The following is a 16,780-nucleotide window of genomic DNA, read 5'->3' as shown; positions in this document are numbered from 1 at the left end:
TGTAATTGCACATACATTGGTTATTGATGGCCATGACATGCACACCTGGCTCTTGGATTCAGGTGCTTCTTTTCATGTTACTCCTCATAGGGAGTGGTTTACTTCCTACACAGGTACTCATGGAGTTGTTCACCTTGGGAACAACTATGCATGTCAGATTGCAGGGATTGGCAGTATACAGATAGTATTCCCTGATGGACGCACATTTATGCTTGATGGTGTTCACCATGTGCCGCAAATCAAGAAAAATCTGATTAGCACTGGCTTGTTGGATGACAGTGGTTACCACACCACATTTGGGGATTCCAAATGGGTGATTACTGATGGCCAGGTTGTAGTGGCTGAGGGTTATAAGAGTGATACCTTGTACCCTCTTTATGTTTCCAGTGTAGGTAATCATGTTGTTGCCATAACCGAGCTGCCAAAGGTTTCATTGTGGCATAGCCGGTTGGGACACATGTCCGTTAAAGGAATGCAAGAACTGTCACGTTTGGGTTATCTGCCGTCTCTTTCATTTTCAGATTTGCCTACTTGTGATCATTGCATATTTGGCAAGCATTCTATGACTCCTCATAAGAGGAGAACTCCCAAAAATAGAGCACCGCTTGATCTAGTGCACACTGATTTGTGTGAGATGCCACAGCTATCACTAGGGGGTGCAAAGTATTTCATTACTTTTATTGATGATGCCACACGCAAAGTGTGGGTCTATTTCTTGAAGCATAAAAGCAATGCCTTAGATGCTTTCAAGAAGTTTGTCGCTCAAGTTGAGAATCGGACAGGTCGCAGGCTGAAATGCCTCAGATCCGATAATGGGGGTGAGTATGTGTCACATGCTTTTGTACAGTTTTGCGAAGCTAAGGGCATTAAACAGGAACTCACAGCCCCTCATAATGCATCTCAAAATGGTGTGAGTGAGCGGATGAATCGAACTATTCAGGAGAAGGTTCGATGTATGTTGTCTTATGCTGCATTGCCTCATGGCTTTTGGGCAGAAGCCGTGCAAACAGCAGTTCACATAATTAACAGGTCGCCGAACAAGGCTTTGGAGTTGAAAGTGCCAGAGGAGGTGTGGTCTGGCAAGCCACCTTCATATAAGCACTTACGTGTGTTTGGCTGCGAGTGCTTTGCTCATATACGCAAAGAACTGTGCACCAAACTGGAGCCAAAGTCTTCCAGATGCATCTTTATGGGTTATGGTGACGAAGGTGAAATGGGGTACAGGTTATGGGATCCCGTCAAACGGAAGATTATACGCAGCAATGATATCATCTTTAAAGAGGATTGTGTACACAAAGAACCTGTGCAACCTGTGGAATACAGGAGGGTTGTTTATGATGATGTCGGACAGCAAAGAATGCCCATTAATATGCAGCAGCAGGCTGCTGTAGATAACCCTGTTCAAGAGGGTATACAGGCTGAAAATCAGCCAGACAATTTTGCCAATGATGCACCACTGGATATGCCAGCAAATGGGGCTGTAGAACAGCCGAATATGGTGGTACAACCACCCGTCATGCATGACGAACAGGCTAGACAGCAGCCTAATCCGGAACATTTTGTTAGGAGGAGCACCCGTGTACAACGGCCTCCTGACAGGTTTGTTCCAGGAGCCAATAATGTGGCTGATTTTATCATGCTGACAGATTGTGGTGAGCCTTCCAGCTTCAAGGAAGCTATGGGAAGAACAGAGAAAAGGAAGTGGGAGAAAGCCATGCAGTCCGAAATAGACTCCCTTCTTCAAAATGATACATGGGACTTGGTGCAGCTACCTGCAGGCAGAAAGGTGTTGCCATGCAAGTGGGTTTACAAAGTCAAAGTGGATTCAAATGCTTTACCGAGGTATAAGGCCAGATTGGTTGCCAAGGGATTTAAGCAGGAGAAGGGCATTGACTTTGATGAGATCTTTTCCCCTGTAGTCAAGATGACTACTTTGAGAGCAGTGTTAGCTCTTGTTGCTCATGATGACATGGATTTATGTCAAATGGATGTGAAGACTGCTTTTCTTCACGGAGATCTCCATGATGAGATCTATATGAGTCAGCCAGAGGGATATGCTGTTAAAGGGAAAGAGCAGCTTGTGTGTAAGCTCAAGAGGAGCTTGTATGGACTCAAGCAGGCGCCAAGAGAATGGTACAAGAAGTTTGATGCCTTCATGCAGTCCCAAGGGTATCATAGGTGTGAGACCGATCATTGCTTGTACACCAAACGGGCAAAGGATGGCAGTTTGATGCTACTCATTCTATATGTGGATGACATGCTGATTGCGAGTAAATCTCAGCAGGAGATTAGTGTTTTGAAGAAACAACTGCATAAGTCTTTTGACATGAAAGACTTGGGTGATGCAAATCATATTCTTGGCATGCGGATTACTCGTGACAGGTCCAAGGGACTTTTGTTTCTGTCACAGAAGGAGTACATTGACAAAGTACTGCAGAGGTTTAAAATGGAGGGGGGGAAGTCTATTAGTACCCCGTTGCCTCCAGCCTCCACATTTAAAACTCAGCAGTAAGGACAGCCCCAGATCAGATGATGATAAGGCTGAAATGGCCAAGGTTCCGTATGCATCTGCAGTTGGTTCTTTGATGTATGCCATGGTTGCCACTCGTCCGGATATTGCTTTTGCGGTGGGAGTCATCAGCAGGTATATGGCAAATCCAGGCAAGCGGCACTGGGAAGCAGTGAAAGGTGTCTTGAGGTATCTCAAGGGTACCAAAGACTTGTGCATATGCTATGGTAGGCAGGATGCATTGGTGCATGGTTTTACAGATTCAGACTATGCAGGGAATGCAGATAACCGGAAATCTACTTACCGGTTATATTTTCACATTTGCAGGAGGTACTATATCATGGGTGTCTCGGTTGCAGAAATGCGTTGCATTGTCAACCACTGAAGCTGAATATGTTGCAGCCACTGAGGCTTGCAAGGAAGCAATATGGCTTACTCGGCTGGTGGGAGATTTGGGCATTACAGGAGATATGCCAGTTTTGCATTGTGATAGTCAGAGTGCTATCATGTTGGCAAAGAATTTGGTCTTTCATCAAAAGACCAAGCACATAGATGTGAAATACCATTTCATCAGGGAGGTACTGGAAGACAAGCGACTTGAGCTTGTGAAGGTGCATACTGATGATAATCCTGTAGATTTGCTCACTAAGAGCTTGCCTACAGAGCGGTTTGCACATTGCCGCCACATCATGGGATTAGGATGAGACCATTCTTGTTTTATGGTCTTGTATACAGTAACTGTATATTGCTGTAATTTTTATTCTTTTCTCCCCTTTAGGCACATTGGCCTTTAGGTGGGAGGTTGTTGGGGTAAAGGCACATTGCCACCCTTTTATTAAAGATATGACACCTATGACTGTCTTAAGACAGTCATAGGGTGAAAGCCTAATCCTAATAAAACCTATGAGTTTGTGGTGTGGCTCAACACTTCACACCCACATCTTTTGTGTCTCCCCTCTCTCACACTCTCTCCGTTGTTCTTCTCCCTCACTCTTTTCCCTCTCACGAAGGATATTCCAGAATGGCAAGAAGCCATGCAAGCAGAGATGGATGCCATTCTGAAAAATGACACCTAGGATTTAGTAGCCAAGCTGACCAAGAGGAAGGTAATTGGTACTAAATGGATGTACAAGCTTAAGTTCAAGTCAGATGGGAGCTTGAACAAGTACAAAGCGAGATTGGTGGTGAAAGGCTATGCATAGTTAGAAGGACTTGACTTCCACGAGACCTTCGCCTTACAGCCAGGATGTTGACCATTCGGACAATCATTGCCTTGGCTGCTCATTGCAGTTGGCCTATTTTTCAGATGGACGTCAAGTCTGCCTTTTTTAATGGAACCCTGGAGGAGGAGGTATATGTGGCACAACCACCAGGATTTCAGATTCCAGGATCCCCATCAAAAGTATGCAAACTGAAGAAGGCCTTATACGGGCTGAAACAGGCCCCCAGAGCATGGTACCAATGGATAGATGTTTTCTTTCAAAAGATCGGGCTTCAGCGGATTCCATCAGAAGCAATTCTTTATCTCGACTCAGAGCGGGATTCATTGTTGGTATTGATCCTGTATGTGGATGACCTCATCATCACAAGGGATTATACGAAGAAGATTGCTCAGGTCAAGAGACTTTTCATGGAGGAGTTTGAGATGATGGACTTGGGAATACTTCATTACTTTCTTGGGATTAGGGAGCTACTCAAACACTTTTAGATGGAAGATTGCAAAGTAGTGGTGACTCCCATGGAAGCTGGTTTGAAGCTTAGTGTACATGATTTATCTCAGTCGGTTGATTCATCACTGTATCGACACATGGTGGGGAGTTTGCTTTACCTCACCAATACCAGATTGGATATTTCTTTCTCAGTTGGATTGCTATGTCAATTCTCTACCACACCCAAGAAGGCCCATTGGGACGCAGGTATGAGGGTGTTGAGGTACTTGAAAGGTACCTGCAGCTATGGCATCACTTACACGAGAGGCATTGAGTTGGGAGGTTTCTGCGATAGTGATTGGGCAGGTGATAGTGACACCCGGAGATCGACCTCTGATAGTGTTTCTTACTCTCATCAAGAGTTATGTCATGGATGAGTAAGGAACAACATACTGTCGCCCTTTCATCTACAGAGACAGAGTACGGGGCTGCTTGTACAGTGGCATGCGAAACATTGTGGCTCAGGTGCATCTTGGAGGACATGAACATGGCCAAAGAAGATGCAAAGGTGATTATGTGCGACAACCAGAGTTGTATAGCAATCGCCAACAACTCATGTTTCACGCATGGACGAAGCACATCGAGGTCCACTATCACTTTGTTGGTGAATTGATCAACGAAGGTGTCATAGAGTTGATGTACAGCCTGACTGACGACAACACCTCGGATGTCTTCATGAAGGCGCTTCCCAGGGAGGAGATGGAACATCTCATTCGACGCATAAGGATCGGCCCACAGTTGTGTCATTGAGAGGGGGTGTTAGAATGTCACTGTCCCCACCTGTGAGCCCCTGATTCGAGGGGACAAGGGGGTAGAAGACAATAGGGGGAAGGGAGGTTCATACCTGGTTGTTTTGAAGGCAGAACTGTACTGGATTTGAGGCAGCACCCTGCATGGTAAAATGCGCCAGCAAACAAGGGGGGCTGGAGAAGGGATGCAGGGCAGTTTTGGGCCTGGCAGCAACAGTCCACAAGGCCCACAAAGGGGCCTATTTATAGGCCAGACCAGCCAGGCCTGGTCAGCCACCGACCAGATCAGGTTGGTCAGGGGCCCTACTAGGTTGGTGCCTAGATCAGGGAGCAGACTCCCTGGTCTATCGTTTCACTTAACTAGACATTCTTATGTATTGTATGTCTTGTTCTTTTTTCTTGTTTGTCTTTTTTTACAAAAAGCTTAATGTGTTGAAGATGCATGCTCAATGAGTTCAACTAGGATTTCATTTCCAATGAGATTGTCATCATCTCCTAACTTCCTTTTAAGCACACTTACATGAAAAATTAGATGTACTCTGTATCCTTTTGGTAAGGCTAATTTGTAAGCATGCTCTCCATTCCTTGTAAGTGTTAGGAATGGTCCACAATACCTGCTCTATCTTGAGACTTTCTAATGATATGTTTAGGTATTTCAAGCATTTGATTCATATCTCCAAGCAAGTCTTTGGTTGCTTGACTGTTCTCTTTTTTGAGTCCCACTCACAACTCAATATAGGTGATATTAATGTGTATACAAAGTATCATGCCCATCAGACACTCACGCATTCAAATAAGACACGTTTTTGGACCATTGCCCATCATACTTGGTAAAAAATGATACCTGCCTCATGTAAATCAAGAGCACATTGTCAAGAGATACTTTCATTAAGTCTGTTACTTTCCTACAGACACCTCACATTTTGCCAAGGAGCTCCCAAAGGAGGGGAATGTAACTCCATTCTCCGTCTCGCAATATCATGGACTGTTCAAGACATCAGGAAGTTCCCTTCTTGGAGAATTCCACCCCAGGACTGTTGACCACCAGGTACCAATTATTGATTTTCAGCATATGAACTCAATTATGTTGCTTGACATTGATGCCCTCGACTTTGCATAGAGGCCAAGGGTCACGACACCTTCCTGAGCTCGCGGGAGTCGAACCTCAGACCAGTTGGGGGGTAGGAGGAGAGGCCTCACAGGTCTGAATTACCTCAACGATTATGGCTTCCTTCCCATCCCCTTTGAGGTCATGGATTTGGGCAACCAAAGCTGCCATATGTAACCTTAGTTTTCTGACTTCTGGCTGTAATTAGAAAGTTTGTTGTTGGGGGCCAACGATGGGCTGGCTAAGGCCCCCTTGTTTTGCTGTCTTTGCGTAGGGAGAAGGTTTCGAGGCAGCAATTGTAGAATATAGGATTTTTTTTTGGGCTGGGGTCGAGGCTGCAAGAGAGTTTGAGGAGCATGGTTGTTCCATCTTGGCCCTTCTGATTGCACCCTTTAGTGATAGCTAATCCTTGGTGGCTGGGCTGGGGTTTCAGCTCAACCTTGGGGTGGGAGAGAGGAAGGAAAGAGCGAAGGGGGGGGGAGCAAGCAAGGGGAGCTGCGGGGAGAGAGAGCTATGGGTAAGGAAAGCAGATGGTGAGGTGGATCTATGGGGAGGAGGGGGGGGGGGTTAGGCAAGGGGGAGCTATGGGGAGGAGCAGGTAGGGTGGGAGAGATAGGACGAAGGGAATAGAGGAAGCGAGTGTAAGCGTTTGAGGAGGTTGAAAGAGAATACGTAGATGTCACATCCAAAAATGTGTTGTATTATTGTATGTTGAAGACCGAATGAGATCTATGGGCAATTGTTTTAATCCATCTACATTGTGTGTAGATGGTAGCTATACATGTAGCAAGCCATGGTTAGTTTGTCTTTGTGTCTATGCATCGAAAGTTATGCATTAGGTCTAGGACTTCACTCTTGTACTCCACTAGCTTATTAGGTAGGATGCAGCCACGCTTCAAAGAGTTTGACAAGGTGTGGATGTTGTGTGATATTTGCCTCGCAAGGATTTTCTTTGCATCCATCTTAAGGATGGTTCCGAGGTAGTGGAGGTTGTCTCAACTCCTCCTTCCAAAGGTCTACATATTCGTTGTTGCCAATGGAATGGGACACATCCTATGCACCTTGACTCCCAACTATTATATCAATAACCTTGTTTGTTTAGTCCCCACTTTCTTCCTATAGTCGTACACAAGTCTTGGGGCCCAATTTGGGCATCCACAGAGTATGATTGTCTACACTAGCATAGCGTGCAAGAGTTTCATCTCTCCATTTTGTAAGTGTGACCTTCATACCTCTTAGAGCTCTCTTCTCCACATTTAATTGTCTTTGATTTAGTCAGAGCATAGACCAATTTCATGAGAGAATCCATTAGGCTATAGAGATCCAACTGGCCCCTAATCTAGTTCTCCTTGATAGGTGAGCATATGCTGCAAGTCGGCTCAAGTAGTTGCACGAAGAAATCAACATGAGAACTAGTTTGTGAGTCCAAGTGGCCAAGTATAAATCTTTTTCACTATGATAACGAGTTTGTGAGTCCAAGTGGCCGAGTATGAATCTTTTTCCCTGATAGGTGAGCATATGCGGCAAGTCGGCTCAAGTAGTTGCACGAAGAAATTAACATGAGAACCAGTTTGTGAGTCCAAGTGGCCGAGTATAAATCTTTTTGGCCTTGTGAAGGGTCTTAGGGTAGTGTCGGTTTTTTGGGTTGGGTTAGTAAAAGTGGAGGTTTGTGAGTAGTCGGTCAAGTTGACCAAGCTAGTGGGGACTAGGGTTAGGTCGTAGGTTAATGATGTAGTTAGGAATGTTTGACCCAAATAGGAGCTAACCCAGATCTTACTAAATTTGTTTTAGCAACTTCCTTTATTGGAAGTGCTTAGTACCTACCCCCTTAGCCTTGCACAGCAAGTAGTTGAAGAGCAGCAGGAGCAACAGTAGTAGATGGTGAGTGATGAAGGTGAAGGTTCCAAGCAGGGCCAGAGTGGTATCGGCACCTTGTTCACTATAGGATCTCCTGATCATTATCCAAGGCTCCTTTACACTCCTTTAAGCTTGCTCCAATAAAAAATGTGAGAAGTGAGGCCATCTTCAAATGGGCTGTCCCCTTAATTGACCGATCAGAAGGATATTGGCAAATCCACTGGGGCTGGTTGGGGTTGCTTTTGTGTGGTTGATTTCCACTTTTGACTGAACGGATGGGTTGCCCAGTCTAGCCACTACTAGTGATTGGGTTTGCCTTAGATCAACCATCAGCCTCTGAAAGAGTGTTCTAGATCAAGGATTGGCTTGATTTTGAGTAGCAATACTAGGCCAAATGGACTGTAATTTGGGTCTCTTACAGTCCTTGTGAATGCTCACAAGATGGCCACCAATAAGTGTTAAGACGCCTCTTCTAATCCAAGATGTAATTAATATTAGTAAAGACTGTTAGCTATTAATAAACAACAATCAAAGAGTTCAGCATGCGTTATTAGTTTGCAAATGTGTGCTTCTGGAAGGGTACATAAGGAAGGTGCAGAGCAATTAAGATGAAGCGCACGTGCAACTGAACTTACCATGTCCGGCTAGCTATTGAATTATCAGGTCTATTGGATACTTTGTAACCAGCCATGTTGGTTGGATATATCACCCCTGTTCACATGCTAGGCCAATGAGGTCAACTAGGCCTTTACGATTACTTTGGAGCTGTCATTTTTCTAAATTGAGAAAATGGCTATCATTTATGTTGCCAGCAATATTTACTCTGTTGAGCTATCTTCCTTTTCATTTCAACAAAGCGTATCAAATTGTCTTCATGATAATTTATGTGTTTAAAACATTGTCTTACAGAGTTTCTTTAAGAGTCTAAAACAGGTCTTTATTTCAGGACCAAAGTGATGTGATATACATAGTACAACTGTCTTTATATCCAGACAAGGGACTTGACCAGAACAATATTTTAAATATGTTTGCACTTAGCAAGGGATTTCTTTCCATGAGGTAGAATCTCACATAGCATGCTGCTGGCAGGAGAGAACTAATTGGACGAATGAAGATACACTAAATGATAACCTGGGACACGGGACATTTGTGGCTGGGGTTATTTCAAGTCAAGATCCCCAGTGTCTGGGTTTTGCACCAGATGCAGAGATTTTTGCATTCCGAGTATTTACAGATGCACAGGTACACGATGAGAATGCTTGCTTTCAACACATTCTGAAGGAAATGTTTTTTGCATAGTATACATGGTGTGTGCCACTGGTGAAAAGTGCACATCTTGTTTGTAACAGATGCACTTGTGGCTTTTGAGGTGGAAGGGTTTGGGCGGTTAAAAGGTGTTACTCCTTTCTAAGTGTTGGTTCACTTTAATCTCATATACACTTTGAGTTTTGTGGTAACTATCTTGATTCTTAGTGTCATTTCGTATTTATGTTGTAGTCAACCCTGTGTTTTCGGTGAGCCAAATGGTTGAAGGTGCCATTTACAATTAGAGAGTTTTGTAATCAGCTTCATTGGATGAAAGACAGAACCTGAATTTGTTTTTTACTGAGCCATGAAATTTATGATGTGTACATTGTGTACCTTGGGGTAGAGCCAGGTCAACTCTTGAGTATACACTTATTTGCGCACGCGAGAGAGAGAGAGAGAGAGAGAGAGAGAGAGAGAGAGAGAGATGTCTATGGGAGGCTTCACGGGCCTATGAGACAAAGTACGACGAAAATGGTTTCTCATACAAGCCACCATGGGCTGGTGCAAGGGCTCACTAAGGCCTTCCTGAGTGCTATAGATAGATAGCCATACAGACACATCTCTGAGAGAGATTATTGACGCACGTGCGAGAGAGAGAGAGAGAGAGAGAGAGAGAGAGAGAGAGAGAGAGAGAGTTTATGTCTCAGAAAGACCGAAGGATCGGAAAAAAACCAGATACGATAAAGGCTAAGGGATGGGGCCACTAAAAATGGTCACCCATACCCCAAGGCTGGTGTCTGAAACCAGAAAATAAATACATCCTGCTATCACTGTGAAAGAGAGAACCCAAAATGCAAAGGGTAATGGTGAGAGGCCATTGGATGTCGGCTGCCAAAACTCCATTGGTCGGCTGAGGATAGCTAAGATGGTCTCGTCTGATAGTGGCTCTGGATGTGGTGAGGGCTGGCATTGTTGAGGCATAGGTCTGCCCCCCAAAAGGGACTGTTGTAAATCCTAGCTGGGCAAACAAGCGAATCAAATAGGAGAGACTTGGTACTATGGTCCTGGAAATGCGAATGAAAGCACGGATGCTCAAGTCTAGCTAGTGCGGCATACGATTTACTCATTGCATGGCTGGTCGCATCGTGAAGATGGGGCCTAAGAAGAGAACCCCAAGATATGTATAGGATGCAACAATCTCCATTGGGCCTCCTTCAAAGGTAAACTGCTCCCGATGTGCAGCTGCCCGCTATGTTTTGAAGATCATAAGAGTCTATTAATGTTGACGGGAGACCAATAGGTCTATGGGATAGGAAAAGACCAGTTTATACATCTGTCAGGGAGGGCACAAGGCAGCTCTCAAGGAGTGCATAAAGCGACTCCGAGCTATTATAAGGTATCTATAGTGTACTCTGAAAAGAAGACAATAAACTGCCATACATCAGTTTGAGATCGAGGGTCTACTGGTGTTGATTGAACTCCTTGATGAGGGCCACGCCCTCATGATATACTGCCCATTTTCCATCCTTCCTAGCAGTGTAGACCTTGGCTAATTCCGTTGCCTTTTGGTTCAATTGATCTCATGCGAGTTCTTTGGCTATCCATATCTTGGTCCCTTCAGCTTTTTGGATTGGTGAAGGAGCTTGATTCGTAATCCCGTGAACTGAGTGTAAGTACGGCATGTCATGTAGAGTGCTTGATAGTGGTTATGGAGTTGTTTTTGTCATCTTTCCTCTAGTGATTCAATGCTAGGGGTGGCTCCTTGATTTGTGCTAGAATTTGACTGAACGTATCCTCATCGTGAACCTGCCTTCGAGAAGGCCTCCTATCCCGATCTTCAATGCATTGCTGTGCCTGGTTCCATGCTCCTTAATCTCAGTTTGAATGTCATTTTTATTTGCCTTTGTATCCACCTTTACAATCGCTTTCTTGATTGTTTTGAACAAGCTCCTTGATTGTAGAGACCAATTGGGAGTCTCGTACTTCTTGCTGTAGATAGAAAATCTGTTCTTGGGGGCCAATGAAGGACCCCCCCCCCCCCCGGTTGGTATGTCCTTGCTCACGGTAGATTTTGGGATGAAGAGGTAGAGGACTCATCCTCTTGCTTGGATGCCTTAGCTTTTCCTTTGACTGAATTAGTCAAAAAAATCGAACATTTATGCCGTACATGCCTTGGCTTGTGTTTCTTACATCCAAAGCATTTGCCTTCCTTAACCAGTCTTTTCTTTTCTTCATCAATCATGGAAGGAAATGACACCCATCCAGATTGTGATAGTAGGCTCAAGGAAGCGGAAGGATGCACAAGAATGGAGCAGGAGCTGAAAGCCGTCACATCAACTATGAAAGAATGAAAGTACAAAGTACAATAAAAGGGAACCCTAGGACAGAGTGTCCTAGTGGTACCAATAGTACCAGGTGTCATAAGACACTAAAAGTACTAAGTGACCTAAGTGTCAATAACTAAAGCTACATGGCACATACCAGGGCCAGAGGGCATCAATACGACCGGGAGATGATGGCCTACAAACCCCCCTCCATGGTATGGGCTGAAGTATTTGAAAATGTCTCAGAATACTTGGTATTTTCTGGTCATGGTGGCACATGTTCATCCCAACGGATATAGCCACCTATGAATGTACAAGGTATGCCAGATCATGTAACAAAGGGAACCAAGTGTAAAGCCTGTCGAAAGACTTCAAACTTGAGACGAGGAAGTGCCTTTGTAAACATATATGCTATGTTGTCCTTTGTGGGAAGGTAGGACGACTGTATGTCTCCTGCTGATAACCGCTCTTGAACATAATGATAGTGAATCTCAATGTGCTTGGTACGTGCATGAAACACTGGATTCCGCGCAATAGCTAAAGCACTCTGGCTGTCAGTGTAGACCATAGTGGAGGATGTTTGGCGGCGGATACCAAGATCTGCAAGTAACTGTCGAAGCCAGACACACTCACCTGTAGCGGTGAAGGCTGCCCTGTACTCAGCCTCACAGTTGGATGTGGCAAATGTTGGCTGCTTCTTACTGAGCCAAGAGATACATGAATTGCCAAGCAAAAGACAATTGCTGGTATGTGACACTCTGGTGTCGGAACAACCTACCCAGTCACTATCCGTGTAACCAAGCATGGTAAGTGAACCTTGATCATGAGCTGAAAATTTGATCCCAGGGTCCACTGGAGTAGAGATTGGCTTGCAATCCTCAAACTAAAAACGATCAAGGAGCTGTCCAATATACTTGGATTGTGTCATCATCATACCCCGTTCAACATGAACAAACTGAATGCCCAAATAATAGTGTAGTTGTCCCATAGCTTGCTGCAAGTCAGCCTTGAAAGCTGCAATATGCTGAGTATTAGGGCCAGTGATCAGCATGTCATCCACATATAAAATCTGCACTAAAAAGTCAGATCCACTCCCACAGACATAAAGAGTGGGCTCTGTTGGGCTTTTCTGAAAACCAAGGGACAGTAAGTGTGCATGAATTTTGGCATACCATGCCCGAGGTGCCTGCTTCAAACCGTAAAGGGCTTTTCTCAGCCGACATACCTTGTTTTCAGAGCCAACAACCTCAAAGCCAGGAGGTTGTGTCACATTGTGTCACATAAACTTCTTCTTGGAGGTCCCCATGAAGAAAGGTAGTCTTGATGTCAAGCTGGTGCACTTGCCAATGGTGATGGGCTGCAATGGCAATGACACATCTGATAGTAGTAAGTGGGAGCAAAGGTCTCCTCAAAGTCAATGCCTTGTTGTTGGGCATACCCTTTTGCATCAAGACGGGCTTTGTGTCGATCTGTGCTGCCATCAGATTTCCTTTTTAATTTGTAGACCCACCGGGTACCAATGGCATGCTTGCCAGGAGGTAGATCTACTAATTCCCATGTGTCATTTTTGGCAATAGATTTTAGCCCAGCTCTCATTGCATCCATCCACTCTTTGCTGTCAAGAGCATCTTTATGGCATAAAGGCTCTTCATTGCAAGCGGTAGCAAGGAGTGCAAAATCAAGAAAGTGACCATGCATCTGTCTATTCCCTGATCTTGTCTGGGCAGCAAGAGGTTGATCTTGTTTGCTGTCCCTCAATGTGTCAAGAAGCTATCTGGGAACTTTCCTTTGCTGTCTATTGACAGCTCTTTCTTCAATCACTGCATCATGAATATTGGGATCATTTTGTGCTGGAAGAGGAACCTGCAAATCAGCATGTCTTGCTGGCTGATCATTGCTTGTTGGAGGGCCTGCAGGAGGCTCATGTTGCTGGTCAAAGTCCCCCCTGAGGGGAGAAGAGGTAACCAAGAGTCAAAGGTTCCCTACTATGATTAATATTTCACATATATAAATTAAGGATGTTTCTAGAAACGTTTATTATGGCTATGATCCATAAATTACATGATGTTTGTACAACTTTGGGTTTTACAATTTGATAATTTTGATGCTAGTTTGATGAGTAATAATGTTGTTGCAATAATGTTGTTGCATAGGTCTTATTATTGTTGGTTTAGCATTAAACGAAGATTCAGATGAGTATGATTTTCAGTCTATTTGGTCAGGCATAAATATTGTTGTGTCTTCATTAGGTAATGAGACAGTTCTTTCAGTGTGCTGCAGGTGTCCTACACATCATGGTTTTTAGATGCTTTCAATTATGCAATTGCAACTGATATGAACATTCTCAATCTAAGCATTGGTGGGCCAGACTACCTTGACCGTCCTTTCATCGAGAAGGTGAGAAATTTCAATTTTGTCAACAATTCACTTCATAGCTGTGTGTGAGAATAATGACACATGCTTACATGTGAGCCCCCATGAAAGCATGTGAATTTTGCTACAAGTTTACATCTCGGATTAAGCTTCTGTCAACAAAAAGTGTAGGTGCTTTGGTAATAATGGTGAAGAAATAAGGGATAACAAAACAAATATATCTGGCTTATTCTCCTCAAAATTTGCTCAGGATCGAATGTTTTAGCAGTTGGGTTAGCTGATTAACATATTCTTATAATTTTTAAAGAGTGCAGTGTGTTAGAAGCAAGTCACTTGACACTCGAATGCCTTTGTGACTTTAGGAGTCTTCTTTGGAAGGAAGATATGAATATTTGGATCGTACTGAATAGACATGGTTAGCACAAGTGTATACAAAGAATGGGCCCCTTGGTCACCTTTAGTGGTGAAAATATGTTTGATGCATGTGAGTTTAGAGGTTAGCAGTTTTCAGAAGAGTGTGTCCAATTAAAGTTAAAGATTGGCGATGTAGTCTGTCGACTCCATATTATGAAATGTTTTACATACGAAGCCAAGGTTTCTTGTAAAGTAGTATGCTTTTTGAGAATTGGATGAATGGCATGGATGCTTTGTGATGGCATATAATATGTATGATGGGTCCCACAGCACGATGTCCATCAAAATCCAAGTCAGCTTATTTGCCAAATCAAACACGGACGTATTTTTGAGATGTTTGAAGGCTAGATCTTTCTAGAACTCCTATAGATTTTTATGGTACATTTGTGCCCCATTTATAATCATTTCATTTCTAGAAGAGCACTAAAGCTTTCCACATTTAACAATTGAGACTAGGCATGGGCTAAGCATCCTTGTGATTTTTGACTTATTGTAGCCCCAAAGCCCTTTGCATTTCTGTGTACATACCTTTTTCTGATTTTCTGGTTACTTGGAGATGACAGACCTTGGAGAAACATGCTTAATGAGCGTAGCAGGTTAATGGATTACCGATTACATCATGCATATATTTAAGATCTAGAGCCTTCTAATGGGGTTGGATGTGTGGAGCACGGCCATCATCTTGGCGACAAGGCTTGGAAGTAGAAGGCCCTTGTATATTCCACATGTCATCGAAGCAAGATGATACCCCACATTGTAGATTCCGAGAAACCAAAGAAGCGTAGGATATCGAGTAACTCTCAAGGGCATGTACGAGACGATATTGATCGACCAAAGCTGCTTTAAAAAAATTGGCTCTTGAATAGATGAAGGTACGCCTCTCTTGGATAATTTTACAATAGTCAAAGACTAATGTTGCTGGTTGAGTGTAATTGGTTTAGAGGCCAACAATGAGGACCTTGTGTCAATCGACATGAATAATTTAGCATCATCATGTAATACTTTAGTTGCCATGCTCTCCATTAGATTAAAACTGACCAACTTTGGGTACCTCAATGGCTTAAATACTTTAAGTGGAGATGAAGAGGTTGAGTCTCATGGAATTGGCCAATTCAATTATGCCCTTGCACCGAGACGGAAGGTTTAGCAAACCTTCCATTGTATTAGGCCAGCCAACGAAGGGGAATACTTCTAACAGAATTGGCATGAGTATTTCACTTTTACCTATAAAGGAAGTCGTTATTCAAACAAACTTCTTCATCACAAGTATGCATGTTGGAAAAAGCAGCATGATTAAAAGGGAAGGCAAAGTCAAGTGCACTCAGGCCATGTAACAAAAGAGGAGTTTAGCGATGATGAAAAGCAACTTGGAAATGAGCTAGCTGAATGGAAGTTCTTTTTCTTTGTCTTCATTGCAAGTGATCTCAAGCAAAGGTAGTGGTTTGATTTTTGAGCATCTTAGCCGGAGGCACTAGACAGTTCATATGGCTGAATGAGAGATGGGAACTTTACTGTCATGGGCATCTGCAGCCCCCACAGACATTGTGTTAAACACTCTGATTTCTAACCACAGACAAATCACGGGAATAGCACCATATCTATCCTCCCAGCCAACCTTGTTGAAAACGGGAGAGCTAACAGAGAATTCGAATCAGAAAAAACTTACGTGAACAGTTCATTCTCTTCTCTCTCTAGCTTCAACAAGCCCCATCTCCCTAGATGGATCTAGATGCCATATGTCATCATCATAGGGCCTTCCTAATGCAACATTTCACCCCTCTCTTGGGATGCTTTAATATCCTTTGCCCCTAGGCACATTCCTTGCATTAGGCCCTTAGCCTTAGACCCACCTAGTCTGGTGCTATCAACCCTCACGTAGGACCTTGACATTAATTCCCTCCCGATCATTTACATTAAGCACAAACAAATATATTACAAATATAGATCCTTTGAGGGAAATGTCGATTGATTCTTCCGAGGTCATGCTACCTCGGCTAGAGCGTAACATTCCTTCCCTCTTCAGACATCAGCGTCCTCGATGATAAAGTCTGGGAACACTCTCCGCAACTGGTACCCGGATTTCCAGGTAGCTTCGGATAGCGGCTGACCATGCCATGCAACCAACACCATGGGTATCTTCCGATTTCGTATTTGTATTGTTTCTCGGTCCAGGATTCTTGTTGGTTTGCGCCTCGCATTATCCTCTATCTCCTGAAACAAAACCACACCTTCGATTAGTGAGTCACCTGTATGTAAAAATTTCTTTAAGCGCGAAACATGAAAAACCGGGTGCACCTTACATCCCGGTGGCAATTCTAATTTATAGGCTACCTTGCCTATTCTCCCTAGAATTAACCACGGCCCACAGTATCGAGGTGATAACTTAGCACACTCTCCTGAAGTTAACGACTTCGAGTGCGAAGGAACTCTGAGAGTAACTTTTTCTCCTTTCTTAAATACTCTTATAGACCGGTTTTAATCCGCATACA

The 16,780-nt window shown here is 43.8% G+C and overlaps 1 protein-coding gene across 1 annotated transcript in view; it reads left to right on the top strand.

Annotated features, from left to right (window-relative positions):
- Positions 1-16,780, top strand: part of S1P (SITE-1 protease) — an 87,638-nt gene that overhangs the window by 45,866 nt on the left and 24,992 nt on the right. Inside the window, exons 3-4 of the mRNA XM_087389292.1 lie at positions 9,022-9,174; positions 13,785-13,901. Coding sequence (XP_087245418.1) covers positions 9,022-9,174; positions 13,785-13,901 — 270 coding nt within the window. The remainder of the gene's footprint in view (positions 1-9,021; positions 9,175-13,784; positions 13,902-16,780) is intronic.

Source organism: Dipteris shenzhenensis, chromosome 18 (assembly GCF_047967505.1).
Source record: "Dipteris shenzhenensis isolate YYH24624 ecotype China chromosome 18, Dip_SZ_1.0, whole genome shotgun sequence".
In the NCBI taxonomy this organism is placed as follows: Eukaryota; Viridiplantae; Streptophyta; class Polypodiopsida; order Gleicheniales; family Dipteridaceae; genus Dipteris; species Dipteris shenzhenensis.
Note: the sequence above shows the minus strand (reverse complement) of the source record. Positions and strands in the feature narration are given on the sequence as shown.